The sequence below is a fragment of the Thunnus albacares genome, chromosome 11 (assembly GCF_914725855.1).
Source record: "Thunnus albacares chromosome 11, fThuAlb1.1, whole genome shotgun sequence".
Classification (NCBI taxonomy): domain Eukaryota; kingdom Metazoa; phylum Chordata; class Actinopteri; order Scombriformes; family Scombridae; genus Thunnus; species Thunnus albacares.
Window position 1 is genome coordinate 24,291,384 of NC_058116.1, and position 14,186 is coordinate 24,305,569.

The following is a 14,186-nucleotide window of genomic DNA, read 5'->3' on the forward strand; positions in this document are numbered from 1 at the left end:
TAATTGTGGCACTTTATTACATTGCTGTTTTTAGCATGGTGGTATCTTAGTGTGGCCTTAAACACACATACACACACACACACACACACACACACACACACACACACACACATACGCACAAATCCTTTGGCATTATCTGGAGTTCATTCACACTCCAAAAACAACAGAAGCTTTATTCTTTAATTTTAGTTTTCATTTGCTGTGTTAATAAAACAATTAGACACAAATTCTCCCAGGACTTCAAAAAAGAGCATGTTTGGTGTGCCTACATAATTAATTCCTGTAGCCTAGATGTGTCTCCATAAAAGTCTTCATTACAAGTCCTCATTTTCTCCTCTTTTACAGTTTGCATCATGCTCATTTAACGTACTGTGTTAACATTATATAACATATATACTTAAGGGAGCTTTGATGATTATTTTGGTATGTTTTAATTAATGTATAATCACCTGAAAATAAGAATTACTGTGTTTTCGTTACCTTAGAATGAGTCCTTTATATATACATATGGAGCGGGTCCTCTTCCACGGAGCCCACCATGTTGCACTGCCCTGTTTCTACAGTAGCCCAGAATGGACAAACCAAACACACACGTTCTAGAGAGGGCCTTTCGTGTTTTTTGCAAGTTTTGCAGCCACCATAGGTTCTCCTACACACTTGGAAGGGGAGGGGGAGGGGAGAGGTATTCAATCGGTTGCAACCTGCAACTTTAACGCTAGCTGCCGCTAAATCCAACACACTGGTCCTTTAAAAACCAGCATGTTCTCGACATACAGAAGGGGTGACATAAACGCAGGATCAGATTTCCCAATAAATCCAAAGACTGATATGTTTTTGATTAGTCCTAATTAAGGTCTTATTCTCTCATTTTGCCCTTGTCTCTTTTTTGCATGCCGCAGGCTCTTAGTTTAAAAATAGCTCTGTTTCTTCTTTTTACGAGAGCTTTTTTCCTGTGATTGTTGGAGGGTATTTCGGTCAGTCAGTCATGCATGCCTGTCAGCCGTCTGTAATAATTTAAAAATCCTATTTGTGGGGTGAGCTCACATTGGGTTCCGTGCAAAGTCTGGCCAGAAAATTCCAGCGAGCTCAGTAGTGTGGAAAGCTAATTGAAGTTCCCTTTCTGTGGACCTCTGTGATTAAACGGATGATTAGTCGTTGATTAGGAATGGATTGCTGTGTGGGGTTTTTTTTTATAGCTTTAATGACTGGATAACATCCAGCATTGCCCGGATTGTCGTGCGGCTGCAGCTGTTATGCAATGCATCTTTAATAGCATTAGGACAATGATTTGAATATTTGGCTCGGTTACGATAGTTTTCATGTGTATTAGCCTAATATGTCATAGCTGGATATGGACAATGAGTCATAGCGACCTGTCAGTAGCATCAGGGAGGAAGTAGCAGTAATGTAGTTCACACAGAAACCTACAATTATCATATATTTGAGCCTGAGTCTTGGTCCACATCTACAAATGAAAATTGGGTTAAAGATGGGTCAAAATGGCTGATATACATTCACCTCCACGTCCATACTAATGTTGAAATAACTGTATTTTTCTCTTTGCCATGTCTGAAGAACAAATCTCTCCTTTTCTTTTCCTTTGTTGCTGTAAAAACAAGTCCAAGCCTTCATAATCTCCTCCCTCCTGTATTGTCAGCTGATATTGGCATTTGCAGACTTCAGATTTCATTTCGAACTTAGTATACATGAGCCCAAACACAACAAGAGGTGTTTTTTCATGCTTTAATTGATCCATATCTCTCGTTCTGAGCCTTTTGCATCAATACTCCAAACATTCACTTTGAGGACTCATTGGTCCCACTGAGATTCATCTGTGGGAAAAGAATTTGGGATGAGTTTTCTTTTCCTCATTTTTCACCGTTTCCTTTAATTTTCTGTCTGTGTGAGTCCCTTTGCCTCTGTGTTTTTATCCCATCTTTTACAATGAGACACTGTCTCTCCACATAAACACACAGACACTATACAGATCTCTATATAGAATATCTTCTACCTAAGCTGTCATCTGTGCTCTATAATCATCTCTTTATATCTAGTACAGCAGCGTTCACAGGTTTCACTTGTGAAGAGAAGCAGATACAGTGAGTTTACAACACAGAGCAGTGGCGAGTGTTTTACATACTTTTCATTCCCTGAATTTTGCCTCTGAATTTCCTTCTGCTACATGTTTTTGGGGAGACTATCATTACATTTATATTTTGCTGTTGTGTTATAATACAATCCTAAAAAGATGCTAAAGGAAAGTTTTCAGTTATTTTATTATTTACATGCTGAAGTTTCTCTGTGCTCACTAAGACGTGTGCACACAACCAGATTTTTGGACATCACAACTAGTTTGGAAGCCGATCTTGGTCCACTATGCAACTTGAAACTTACAGTGTGACATGGAAACTTGAAGCCTCCAGTTAGCAAACACTGAGAATGGACATTTAGTGAAGTAGGAGACATGTTGCGTCCAGCAGTTAAACTAAATGAAAAATACTTGCATATTCATAGATTCTGAATTTTCAGTGAGTTTTTTTTTTAACTGTGCAACATCTATCTGACATATTATTATTCAAAGCAGAATATTTTTATTTTTCATTATTTTTCAAGTCTTAAAACACTTCTAGAGGGGAACTTTAAGGTTCTCTGTGGCGTTTTTGACCACTAGGAGCACACTGAAGCTTTTTTTTTGTGAGTGGGTGATTTGTGTATATCTTATGCACGCACACAAAGATATACATGCATATGTGATGCATGAGTGTGCAGTACTGCAATAAACTTTTCTGCTGCCAGTTTTGGGCAATTCCACTGATCAACAGCAAAGAATCGCAGCAATGTGCCAACAAAGGACAGGGAAGAAAAAAACTAGCTGGAAAATATGGATGTAAACAATATATATATTGTTTACATCCATATTTTACAGCTAAAATACTGTTACTGTAATCAAAATTACAGTACATAGAAATTACTGTGTTTTACTTTACAACTAAAGTGTTGTTACTGTAAACAAAATTACAGTAAATTACTGTTTTTTTTACAGTAAGTTACTTGTCAATTGCTGCCAGTTAATTACTGTGAATTTCACAGTAAGTTTTTTACAGTGTAGGTTTCAAAATACTTTGGGTCTCTAACTAAACTAAATGTGATTACCAGTTGGGTTAGTGAATTAATAATACAGATGTTAACACAGCATTTAATTCTTTTGTTAAACTACCATTATTAAGCAACTCACAATGACCAATTTCTCAATAATGATATTTAAAGCTGGAGATCATCATATGCATACATGCATCATGGTCGGGTTCTGTGCTTGTTGTTTGACAGTTGGAACTGTTTGGACTTCTGTCTGTGTTTGGGACAGCAGCACCAGTACATCACGAATCGTAAATACTTGTGATTAATTGTGTTAAAAAAAGACTGTGCTGTCAGATCATAGTTACAGTAATCTGAGCGCCAGGTCTAGCAGAGATAAGACAGAATAAACATTTACACACACAAATGCACAAATCTTGATTCATCAAGTGACACACAAACAGAGTTATAAAGAGCATATCCCAATATAAACATACTTAAAGCACTCAGACACAGCTCTGAATACACATGCAATTATTCACACAAACACACACACACACATAAGTGTCAATACACACACCAATCACCAGTGACTGATTTGAAACAGATAGATAAAGAGAGAGGGAAGAAAAGTAAGACCAAATATGACCTGAAAAAAAAATAGTTTGTGTATTTCAGGGACAGAAACAACAAGAAGCTGCTGCAATATTTGAAAATCTTTGAAACTTTTCGAAATATTTCATCACTTTTTTACGTCTTCTGTAGGAATTCGAGAAAGAACTCCGACGCTCAGTCTCCCCTCAGAGGAACGGGGGTTGCGGGAGGTAGAATAACAAAGTAGAAAGTAAAGAAGAACATTTTGTCTGATGTGCTCAGTAGTGACAGTTTGGCCTGTTTTTGAATTTCTTTGGTTTCACAGGGAGAAATCTCACTCTTTCCGCTTTGTGGCCTCAGAGGTGATCTATCTCCTAGCAGTCATGACAGAAAGCTTCTGAACAGTAAATACAAATGATGTTTTTCTCGATGACGGCCTAAAATACTTACATAAGCTCCGGTTTAACGTGGTTCAATATTAGAGGACAGAGGACATAAATAGTGATAACTGGTCTAGTATATAAAATTGAGAATTGTAACAAAATCTTTATAGATACGTGTCTTTGTGTAACATGACAATAGTCTTTAATCTCCAATGTTTATTTGGTGCTTACTGACCCATTTTCCACAAAGGGATTTCTTTCTCGTCTTATCAGATGTTCCCGACCGTTATAATAGACAAAAGTTTAATGACAGTATCGCTGTTGATCAAAACTATTTGCAGTCTGCGCCAGGAAGCTGCTTTTGTTTGATCTCCTAAAAAACGTCTTTGTTCCTTAATCCTGTCTTCTGTAAAGTGTCGATAGAGGAGTTCAGAGGAACTAGACTGATAAACTAGACTGAACACGAACAACTAAAAACTTAGTGGGAAGTGCTGACCTGAATTCCGTTTAGAGGCTGCTGACTCTACTAATTGTAGATGACAGAAATCCTTTTTTTTGGTTTTGACAGGATGTTCAAATCAGGGAAATTAGTTTTTTTAATCAACAGGAGAATGATGAGACCTGGCATACAAATCACATGGTGGAGGGGGAGATAGTTCAGAGCCTATAAACTGGTCACAAGTGGATTTATAGTTAGTTTGTTAGACCTGTTTCAATGGGTGCAACAATGAGTAATATACTGTGAGAAAGGTTTATTGAAACTGTGGCGCTAAACTGACAATGGTTGAGGATAAAGTTTGTGTCTTTATAGCTCAATTATGGCATGAATATTTGCAAGGGCTAAAATTCACATTGCATATACTTACTGCTGTAACTTTACCTCTGGATATATATTGTAGATTTTGTTTCCATTTGGGGATGTCTGTTCAGCCAGCAAGTTAAACAATTAAGCAAGAAAATAACATATGAACAAACATGAACATAGGTTTCAGACAGAAGTTATGTTCATGTTATTTAAAGAGGACGTATCATGCACATTTCAGGTCTATATTAATATTCTGGGATTCTGCTGGTATACCTTTGCATGATTTACTTTAAAAAGCTCCTTACTTATCTTATACTGGCTCTTTATGCAGCCCCTCAGTTCAGCCTCTGTCTGAAACAGGCCGTTTTAGCTCCCGTCTCTTTAAGGCCCCCTACTTAATGAGCCCACTCTGTTCTGATTGGCCAGCTCCCAGAAACTGCTCCTCTGTAGACCATTTGTCTGTGATGTGTGTACATGTGAATGCTAAGGGGATGTAATGCACCTCCTTATATACAGTATATAATATGCTCAGTATCCAGTTTGTCAGGTCCACACACTGTTGCTACAACAGTCTAATACAACAGCCCTGCAGTATGTGAAGGTTATAATGTTTAGATTTTGTTTAAACAGCCGTAGAGGTGTAAATTCAATTTGTGGTCATTTTGAAAGAGTTGCTCTTGATATTGCTTTATACAGAGAAGTGTTTCTAATATTTTAACCACCCCATTTATATAAATAAGGTTAATATGGTTTATATCTCCATCAAGGTCACAAAATCTTTTCAATTTGTCATTCTGAAAATATTACATGTACAAACATTTGGACATATAATTAATGTGCATCTGGATCCAGTTCCACACCGAAAACAAATTATTCATTCTGTCCTAACTTTCCACTGAAAACAATCTCCTGGGCAGAGATAATGATGTTTATTGTTGCAGTTACTGTGGATATCTCATTGACCTCACAGTTCTGCCTTTGGTGATTTGACCAGAGCATTCTATATAAAATGATTTTTTTATAAATATTTTTATAAGTAATTTCATTTATTGACCAACATATCTATCCATCTTACCCACCAGGCTCTGTGAATGTCATTTAGTGGAATAAAAGGACAATCCGGCTTATTTCTAGAGTCACTAGAGCAGCTCTGCTCTGTGTCGCTTTTATTTATTCATCATCCAGGTTTTATTAATTCACACTGTGCTCCTCAGTCAACAAATCAAACTACTTAAGACAGCACGCCCCTGCCTAATTAAGCTCCCCCTGTCCTTCATCCACGTGGGATATTTTTATAATAAATATAGTCAGTTTAGGCTGCCTGTATATCTTTGTTTGTATCTCTATCTGTCTATTCCCATCTCTCCCTTCCTATACATTATGATTTGATTATTTTTAAACAGGAAGAAAAATGAATGAGATTGCCTTTATTTATTATGATCCCTTATAATACTTACTTCTCAAAAAAAGGAAAGAAGGAAGGATCAGGAAGGATATTGTTATTTACAATAACTATAGTATATCTATATAAAACTATAGTATAACCCCCCCCCCCCCCCCCCCCATCCCACTCCATGATCCCAACATCCCAAAGGAAGAGAGAGACATTTGATATAGAAATTTAAGCAATGAAATAATAATGAAAAAACAAATCAATAACAATAATATATAATAGGTTTGGCTCAGGGACTATCTTAAGGCTTATTTGTTTTATGGATCCTCTTCCATCTCACATCAAACAGTTTAGCTATAGATTCCTGATCCTGTGATTTATCATCTCCATTTTATAGATTTAGTTGTCCTTCCGTTTGCTTAGCTGTGGTGCTGCTGGTTTCGACCACTTTTTTGTTATCTGCTTAAGTGCTGCTGCTCTTAAAATTCCAAAAAAAGATATTTATCAGTTTGCTGAGTGAGCGGCTGTGATGTTCTACACAGTAATAATTGCTCGGCAGGCCCCGAAAGGAGTTTGCACCGAATGAGATCTACTGGCGTCTATTAAACCTTTTTTTTTTCATTTGCACATGCACAAACTGAAACTTAACCTTAAAATACCATCATGCTAGTTGTATCTGGAGATTATTTTTTCATGATCACAGGTGATACATAAACACAGGCTGAAATCATCAAGTCTTTAACTCCCTTTTTATTTCATATTGCATATGTCATTTCACACACAACTGTTATATTTAAGGGGTCACAAAGAATTTTAGGTTCATGAAAAAAATATTGTCTTATGGTATGCTGATTTTACTCCCAAGTATCATCCTCTTGGAACTGTGTTTTGAATGCTGTATTACAGAACTATAAAATATCCATCATCTATGTTGAGTCTGCCCTTTAGTACCACACAGGCAGGTCTACTTAGTAAAGCTTCGATGTTATTCTTTGCTTTTTCAGTTTAAATATGGGAAAAGAGTCTCTAATGAACAAAATATGATTAATCTCTCCCTGCTATTGCAGGCTCTTCATTTGTTTTCTTATCCGTGTCGCTATTTTCTATTTTAGAGAATGCTTTAAACTTTAAAATAGCGAACATGACTCATGTAGAAGATCAACAATATGAGTATCAGGGGATTTAAAGTGATTTGAAATAGGAGCAACAGAAACTCCATTACTGTTTCGAATAAACAATGCTTTAAGTTGTCTCTTTTCTCGAACCATTTATGTAAACCCTTGCTTAGCTGTCCCGATGTTTAAACTCAATTAGACAAGCGGGAATAGACAAATCAGGCAATGGTGCTCAGGCTCTGGCGCTTTAACATCAGCGTGTAACTGGATGAGAGTGTCCGGCTTTCTGAGTAAACTTAATACTTTTAATACTTGTTAAGCCTGATGTTATCAAAAGGTTTCAGCCTCAAAAAATGTTGCTAAAGTTGTCCAAAACAAGAGTCACAGGCTTTCTTTCTGCACTGAATGTACAGCATATTCAATTGAAAACAGGTTCCTTACTTTCTTTTTTCTTCTTTTTTTTTCTGTTACAACCTTCAGATTGAACCATTTTAATGTCTCTGCACCTACCAGCAGCCAGCAGTAACCCTGCTACCACTCTGCAGTCACTGAGAGAACAGAAAATTAAACATTCTGTATTTTGGAGCCTCCATCGGTGGTCTGGATGAAACTTGTTTCATTTAAAGTTTGAGTGAGGAGCAGCAAAAGAGGCCACCAGCTCTGTGTCTCCATGTTTACATTAGTGATACTTTTAATCCTCGAGTCGCACCTCTTTAGTATATAATTAAAGTAGACAATCAGTGGTAATACTATCGGTCATGGCTCTCAGGGGTGGGATGGAGATCAGCTCTGGATGTCAGCATGAGAGAGAGAAACAATCAGGGTAAAAGGGAGGTGGAAGAGGGATTAAATAGATGGATGAAGAGGCCAGAGATGATATGACATGTTAATCGAGTACATTTCACACACTCGTCCCTACTGTTTTGTTTCCCCTGTCTTATCCCTGCCAATTCTGTCTTTTTTTTTTTACTTATTAATTTGAAAACACTTATAAATACATTTACTGGTAACACATGCATAATACATACAAGCATGTTCCTTCTGCTTCACAAATACAATTGCCCCGTGGCCTTTCAGAGCCAATGTTGGGCAATGAAATAGCGGTTGAATAGTTAAAAAGACATCAGCACAGAACTGAATGTCTTGGGCGAAGGCAGCATACATGCTGGGTTCAACCTGCAATAGCTGTTTTTTTTTTTGTTTGTTTGTTTGTTTGTTTGTTTGTTTGCTTTTTTTGCCACTTGGGGGCAGTAGAAACTAGTTGTGAAGACAACATTGTCCTATCATCACCTTTTAAGTTGATAAGTTCAACTTGTTAGCAAACAGTTGCTTATATCCACATCAAGCAGTTACAGAGCAACGTTATCGTTCATTCAGAGTTGTGTGTCTTGCCACTTGGCGAATATAAATCCAATCTCTCTTAACTCTGTTTTTGGTCTCCACCAACTCCTGAGGGAAATATCTGGCTCTTTAGCTGCTAAATGCTCCAATATGTTCACCAATGAGTCATTAACTCTGTCTGTTTGCCATTTGGTGCTGAACAGGTAGTCTAGACTGGGTTTTTAGACATTTTTCTTACTGAAAACAGCTGTAGCCTCAAAAATGCTTTCAGTGTGGTGAGAATGAACCAAAACAGTAAAGTAGCAGCCAGACAGCTAAACAATGAGCTGAAACTCGCTATAAAGCTCCTTAAAGCCGAGGGGAGCTGATAATTCTCTGTAGGTTTATCACTACAAGTGATAAATCCTCTGACATTACACATTATCATTTGAGAAGAATGTTAAGATAGAGCTGAAACTTCTTGCTTTTAAAAGATAACATTATTTTAACCAATACAATATATATAACTGCTAAATGGCTTTCTGATAGGCTTTTTCATGTTGTACTCTGTTTAATAAGGTTGGCTGATTCAAAGGAAATTGTTATCCATAGAAAATACATAGGAGAGTACATTCAGCACACACACTGTATGCACAATACAGGTAGGTGCAACATTCTCTTACCCTTACAAAAGCTGCACACAGTCAGGTTTAATTTGATGCTAACATTGGCTTCATGAGGTGAGCTGGTAACCAACTACATCTTTTTTGTGAAAACACCCCTGCCTCAACTCCGCTGTGACTTCTTTCAGTCGGTGACTCATAAACATTCCCAGAAAACCTCAGTGCTCATTAGACAAGGAGCAGGACCAGAATTCTTTTTTTTTTCTCATCTACAACTGATTTATAAAATTTCAAGGAAACAGCAGAGGAAGGGAGGTGCACCCAGACAGAGTGAACTTGCCACCCGAAGCGAACGCAGTGCTCTGCAGAGCTGGTCCCATGCCAACCAGCCCTGAGCTGTTTACATCTACTGAACTTCCACAAAGAAACATCTTGTGTTAAGGCGCATCATCGCAAGCTGTTAGAATATTAATCAAAAACACATCTGAGCTGCGTAGATCAGAAAGGACAGTGAGATGAGATGAGACAATGTTTAGATATTAACAAAGCTTATTATATTTTACTTTTTGTAATGTTTACTTTCAATAGATTAAAAAAAGAGTGAGAATCTGAACATCCGAAGCCTCATATGACTTGCTGTTTTGGTTCTGCTGCACATTTACTGTATGGCTCAGTCTCAGTACTCTCATTAAGTGTGTAAGTGTCTGCAAAACACCCAGCAGCCTGTTGCACCAGTTGAACATAGGTTTGATAGAAAGGTGTAAAGGTATTACTAACTGCTACATTTTCATTTCTACTTGTGCTAAAACTTAATGTAGACTGTAATCAAAACATTGTCGCAGAAAGTGATGTTTCACCCATTGCATCATTTGTGTATTATACTGGAAAGAATGACATTAATGGGATGGCTGTATCACACATAAATATAGTCATAAATAATACAAACTGGAAGAAGAGCCTTTTGAAAACTTCCATCTTGGTGAAATGATTCTGCCGAAGTCATCGCCTAAATGTTTTCAACTAAGTGACTTCAGCCGGCATTTCCATCTCAGGTGAATGCAGCACAGCACGTATACCAAGCATGCATGTCAGTGTCAACATAGATAAATAAGTTGGTGTCTTATGTCCTAGAAATCAGTTGGGTGGCTGCCAGGCCTTTAAGCCATTAGAAAACCTCAATCAGTGGTGTCTGTGTGGCGCCTGTACGTGTGAATCTGTGCTTGAACCTTATATACTATATTTGTTATGATGTATCTGACCTTCTAATTTGTGCAGCTGCAGTGTCCTCTGTGTGTTCAGCTATAATCATGGGTCACCACATCAGTTACAGCCCTTGAAGCTAATCTACTCACTATGGAGAGGGAGCGACAAACACACACATTTTATATCTAAACAATAGACTCGGTACAAAACTACTCTCTTTTTTCCCCCTAAAGGTTTCTATGAAGTGTTTTGCATATTGAACCACCTGGGCAAGCTTTTATTTTATCTAATCAAATAACTTACTGAGCTTTCACATTATTATTTCTAACCTAATACTGTGTATTTTAAGATGTATTTAATGTTTTGCTTGACAAACCCTTCCATCCATTGCAAGGAGATGTAACTCAGTTCCTGTCCATAATTTCTAAATTCTGTAAACCATGAAAAAAAAAATGCTCATATTGTTGTTACAAGATGAAATCCTGAAATCTACAGATCGTCATTTATTAGAAACAAAGCAGCCTCATTTTGCATCGATCACTGTGGATATAAGTTCATCCCATTCGGCTTAAAGAGTTTCATAAAATGAAGGATGGTAGATTTTGTCAACACATAAAAAACAGAAGTTAAAGATGAAAATGATCATGTCTATGTAAGAATTTCTCAATTACAGTACATTGATCCCTTAGCAACCGTGTCCAAGGCACGTGTCCAGCACAATAGTTTACTCCGTACCTAATCTTGCATTACTTTCAAGCCCAACAGTTAGCGCATCATCAGTAAACTACATTATAGTTTGTTTTGTTACAAGTTTCATTAAAAAAAACAAAAAAAGAACACCTCATTCACAACTAGGTCATCCACTGTGTGGACGCTGGTGTTGTTATCGGATGTTAGCGGGTAACGTTAGTGGCTTTGTCCTGTTCTTTATTGGATTTTTGAAGTTAACACTCCAGAAACCAAAACTTTTCAATACATTTTGCTAAAAAAGAGAACTGTGGATTTTGTCCCCCATCACTTACATTGTAAGCATATTTAGAGGAGAACTTTTAATAGTCAGTATGAACAGGAGGAACGATTACAAAACCTGTTTGAATGTTCTTATGGACACCTGACATTGTTTTAAGACAGACTTGAAGAATTGTGAACCTCTCCTTTGAGTTTGAAATGACTTTAGGTGCTTAAAATCATATCGAGTGTCACAGTGACCGGGGCGTCTGGTGAGCAAAACTTTTCAAAATGATGTTGCAAGTGAGTAATGTGACTCTTAACATGATTGTTCTGGGGCTTAGCGAGTGGTCCACTGACCCTTTTCTTTTCCTTTGTGTCACCAACATGCAGACTCTACGGCGAGCTGACAAACTGCACGTTCCTGGTTGCGCTGAAGATGGAGTGCTTCTGGCCCAACCGGCAGGTGGATGAATTCTTCATCGGAGTACATAAGCACTACTTCCACGACTGCTCGCTGTCTGGACGTCTCCTAAGGGACCCGCCCAACCGCATCCTGGGTCCCTTCATTGTGGTACCCATCCTGGTCACCCTCCTCATGACTGCCCTGGTGGTGTGGAGGAGCAAACGCAGCGAGGGGATTGTTTAGTGACAGGAAGGGAAGGAAGGGGGGAAAGGTCACTCAAGACAAGAGGTACTTTTTGTCCCTAAGGTTGCTCCATATTCACCCTCAGTGACCAAAGGATCTCTTTTCCTGAGTGCTGGTGTTTTGGGAAGGGGTGTCAGCTGGTCCAGAATCACCATATTAAGGACCTGAAAGAGGAGCTACAGGAGATAAACTTAAAGCTGGATCCTTCTTCAGAGATGCTTAAAAGCATCAATTCTCATGATGACAGTCGAGCAAGCACTGAACCAGGACAGTGACTGGTGGAAAGATATTGTAAATGTAAAAAAAAAAAAATCACTTTTATTGACAGAAACTTCTTCAAAGAATCTTGGATGTGCCGATAATGCCACCACGCATACAAGGAGCTAACAGCTATTTTTGGAGACCATAAAAATAACTGTCACCTATTATACAGCAAACAGCAACACAGGAATAAAACAAAGTGCTGAACTTTCCCCAGAAGACCAGTTTACACTATGACAAGGATACAACAAGGACAGTTACTCAGACCTCTGTTAGGGAACCCAGGGATTTCAGATTTTATTCTGTAAATATATGAATATGAGATTAATCTGTCAGTGGACTGTCCGAATATCTTTGTAACGCAATCAAAAAGCAAACCATCGTATTCTAAATTAATTTCTCTCAGATATAAATTTGTTTCCATGTCATGCGAAGATACCTGATTTTTAACAGATGTGTGTTATATACTAAATATATACTCTGTATCTTGCAAAAATGGCTTACTGTCACACTGTCAAGCTACAGTGGGAGTAGAACGTGTCTGTTTTTAGTTTTCATTTCTTTTCCCCTGCTCATATGAGACTCTTGGCATACCTGCAGCTTAATCTCTGTCCTGACGAGGAAACAAATATCGTATATATGTATAAGCCAGCTGGAAAATTGCAGGAGATAACGATGTCACAGCCTGAAGATCGGCCAATGTGCGGCGCAGGTGAAAGTCAGCACAACACAGAGGGCTGCGGTCACTGCACTGGGGTTAAGGCCTCAATTAGGACTGGCTGTGATGATGTTGTGTTCTGCAGCTTCCATCCTCCATCCATCACCAAGGAAACTAAAATGAAGAAATGCCAGCAGACACACACTGGTGAAACTGTTTCAGGATGAAGGCTGTTAGAGCCAAGAAACACAGGCAGATGTTTGGGGACTGGAAACTGTTAATTAACCAAAAAAGTCTCACAACCTGCCCAATTTTTCTTCCATAAACACCCCTGTTATCCATGTTTTTGCTGTGTGGAGAGACGCTGTCCCAACAATTACACATATTGATTGCATCCAATTGATTCAGTTATGTGGAAACGTTAAAAAAGAATGAAAAAGAACAAAGAGTAAAAATTCACAGTGGAGAAATCACAATTCTAACTACAGAGAGAACATAAAGCAATGTATTAAGTTAGCCAACGCACATCTCTGCTAAACGTTGCCATCGCCTAAAGCACAGTTTGTGTATTGTGGACCTTAGGTTTCTATTGATTTATGATCTCCCAGTGTGGTAGAGTGTGCCGTGTGAACTGTTTCCTCATTGATATTTTTGAATGCCCTCCATCCTCTATAGGTCCATTGAGCTGTAACCTGCCTGTCAGCAAAACACACACACCCACACTTCCGCAACATGATCTTGCTTTGTACTTTGTGCCAAAAGCTCTTGGAAAGTAGAAGAAGGCGGTGTTTGCTATTTTGTTGGAGTGACTTCTAATGATTGAATTTTAAAATCTATGATCATGAAGAAAAGTTAAATAAAATGTCTTATTAATGTGTCTGACACACGTCGGGATTGGCACTTCTGTTTCTCACGAGGTAGAGAGACGGTACGAAAGGCTTGTTAAGCAGGAATGATGAATCCTGCACTAATATAGACGTGGCTGAATGCACAAAGTTGAGACATAATGAATGCACTGGGTTCAAGCCACCATGTCATTTGCTTAAGTGTGACAAATATAAGGAAAGAGCTTTATTTAGTAAAGTATAAACAAAACAAAAAGCTTTTTTTGGCACAAACTATTACACCCTCCAGAATTACTGGTATGTGTAGGAAGTAC

At 38.1% G+C, this 14,186-nt stretch overlaps 1 protein-coding gene across 2 annotated transcripts in view; it reads left to right on the forward strand.

Annotated features, from left to right (window-relative positions):
* The window catches only part of ramp1 (receptor activity modifying protein 1), a 71,189-nt gene extending 57,293 nt beyond the window's left edge, over nt 1-13,896 (forward strand). For both annotated transcript variants that reach the window (XM_044366862.1, XM_044366863.1), the window contains exon 3: nt 11,853-13,896. In XM_044366862.1, coding sequence (XP_044222797.1) covers nt 11,853-12,108 — 256 coding nt within the window. In that variant the 3' untranslated portion in view covers nt 12,109-13,896. The remainder of the gene's footprint in view (nt 1-11,852) is intronic.
* Nucleotides 13,897-14,186: the final 290 nt, after the last annotated feature.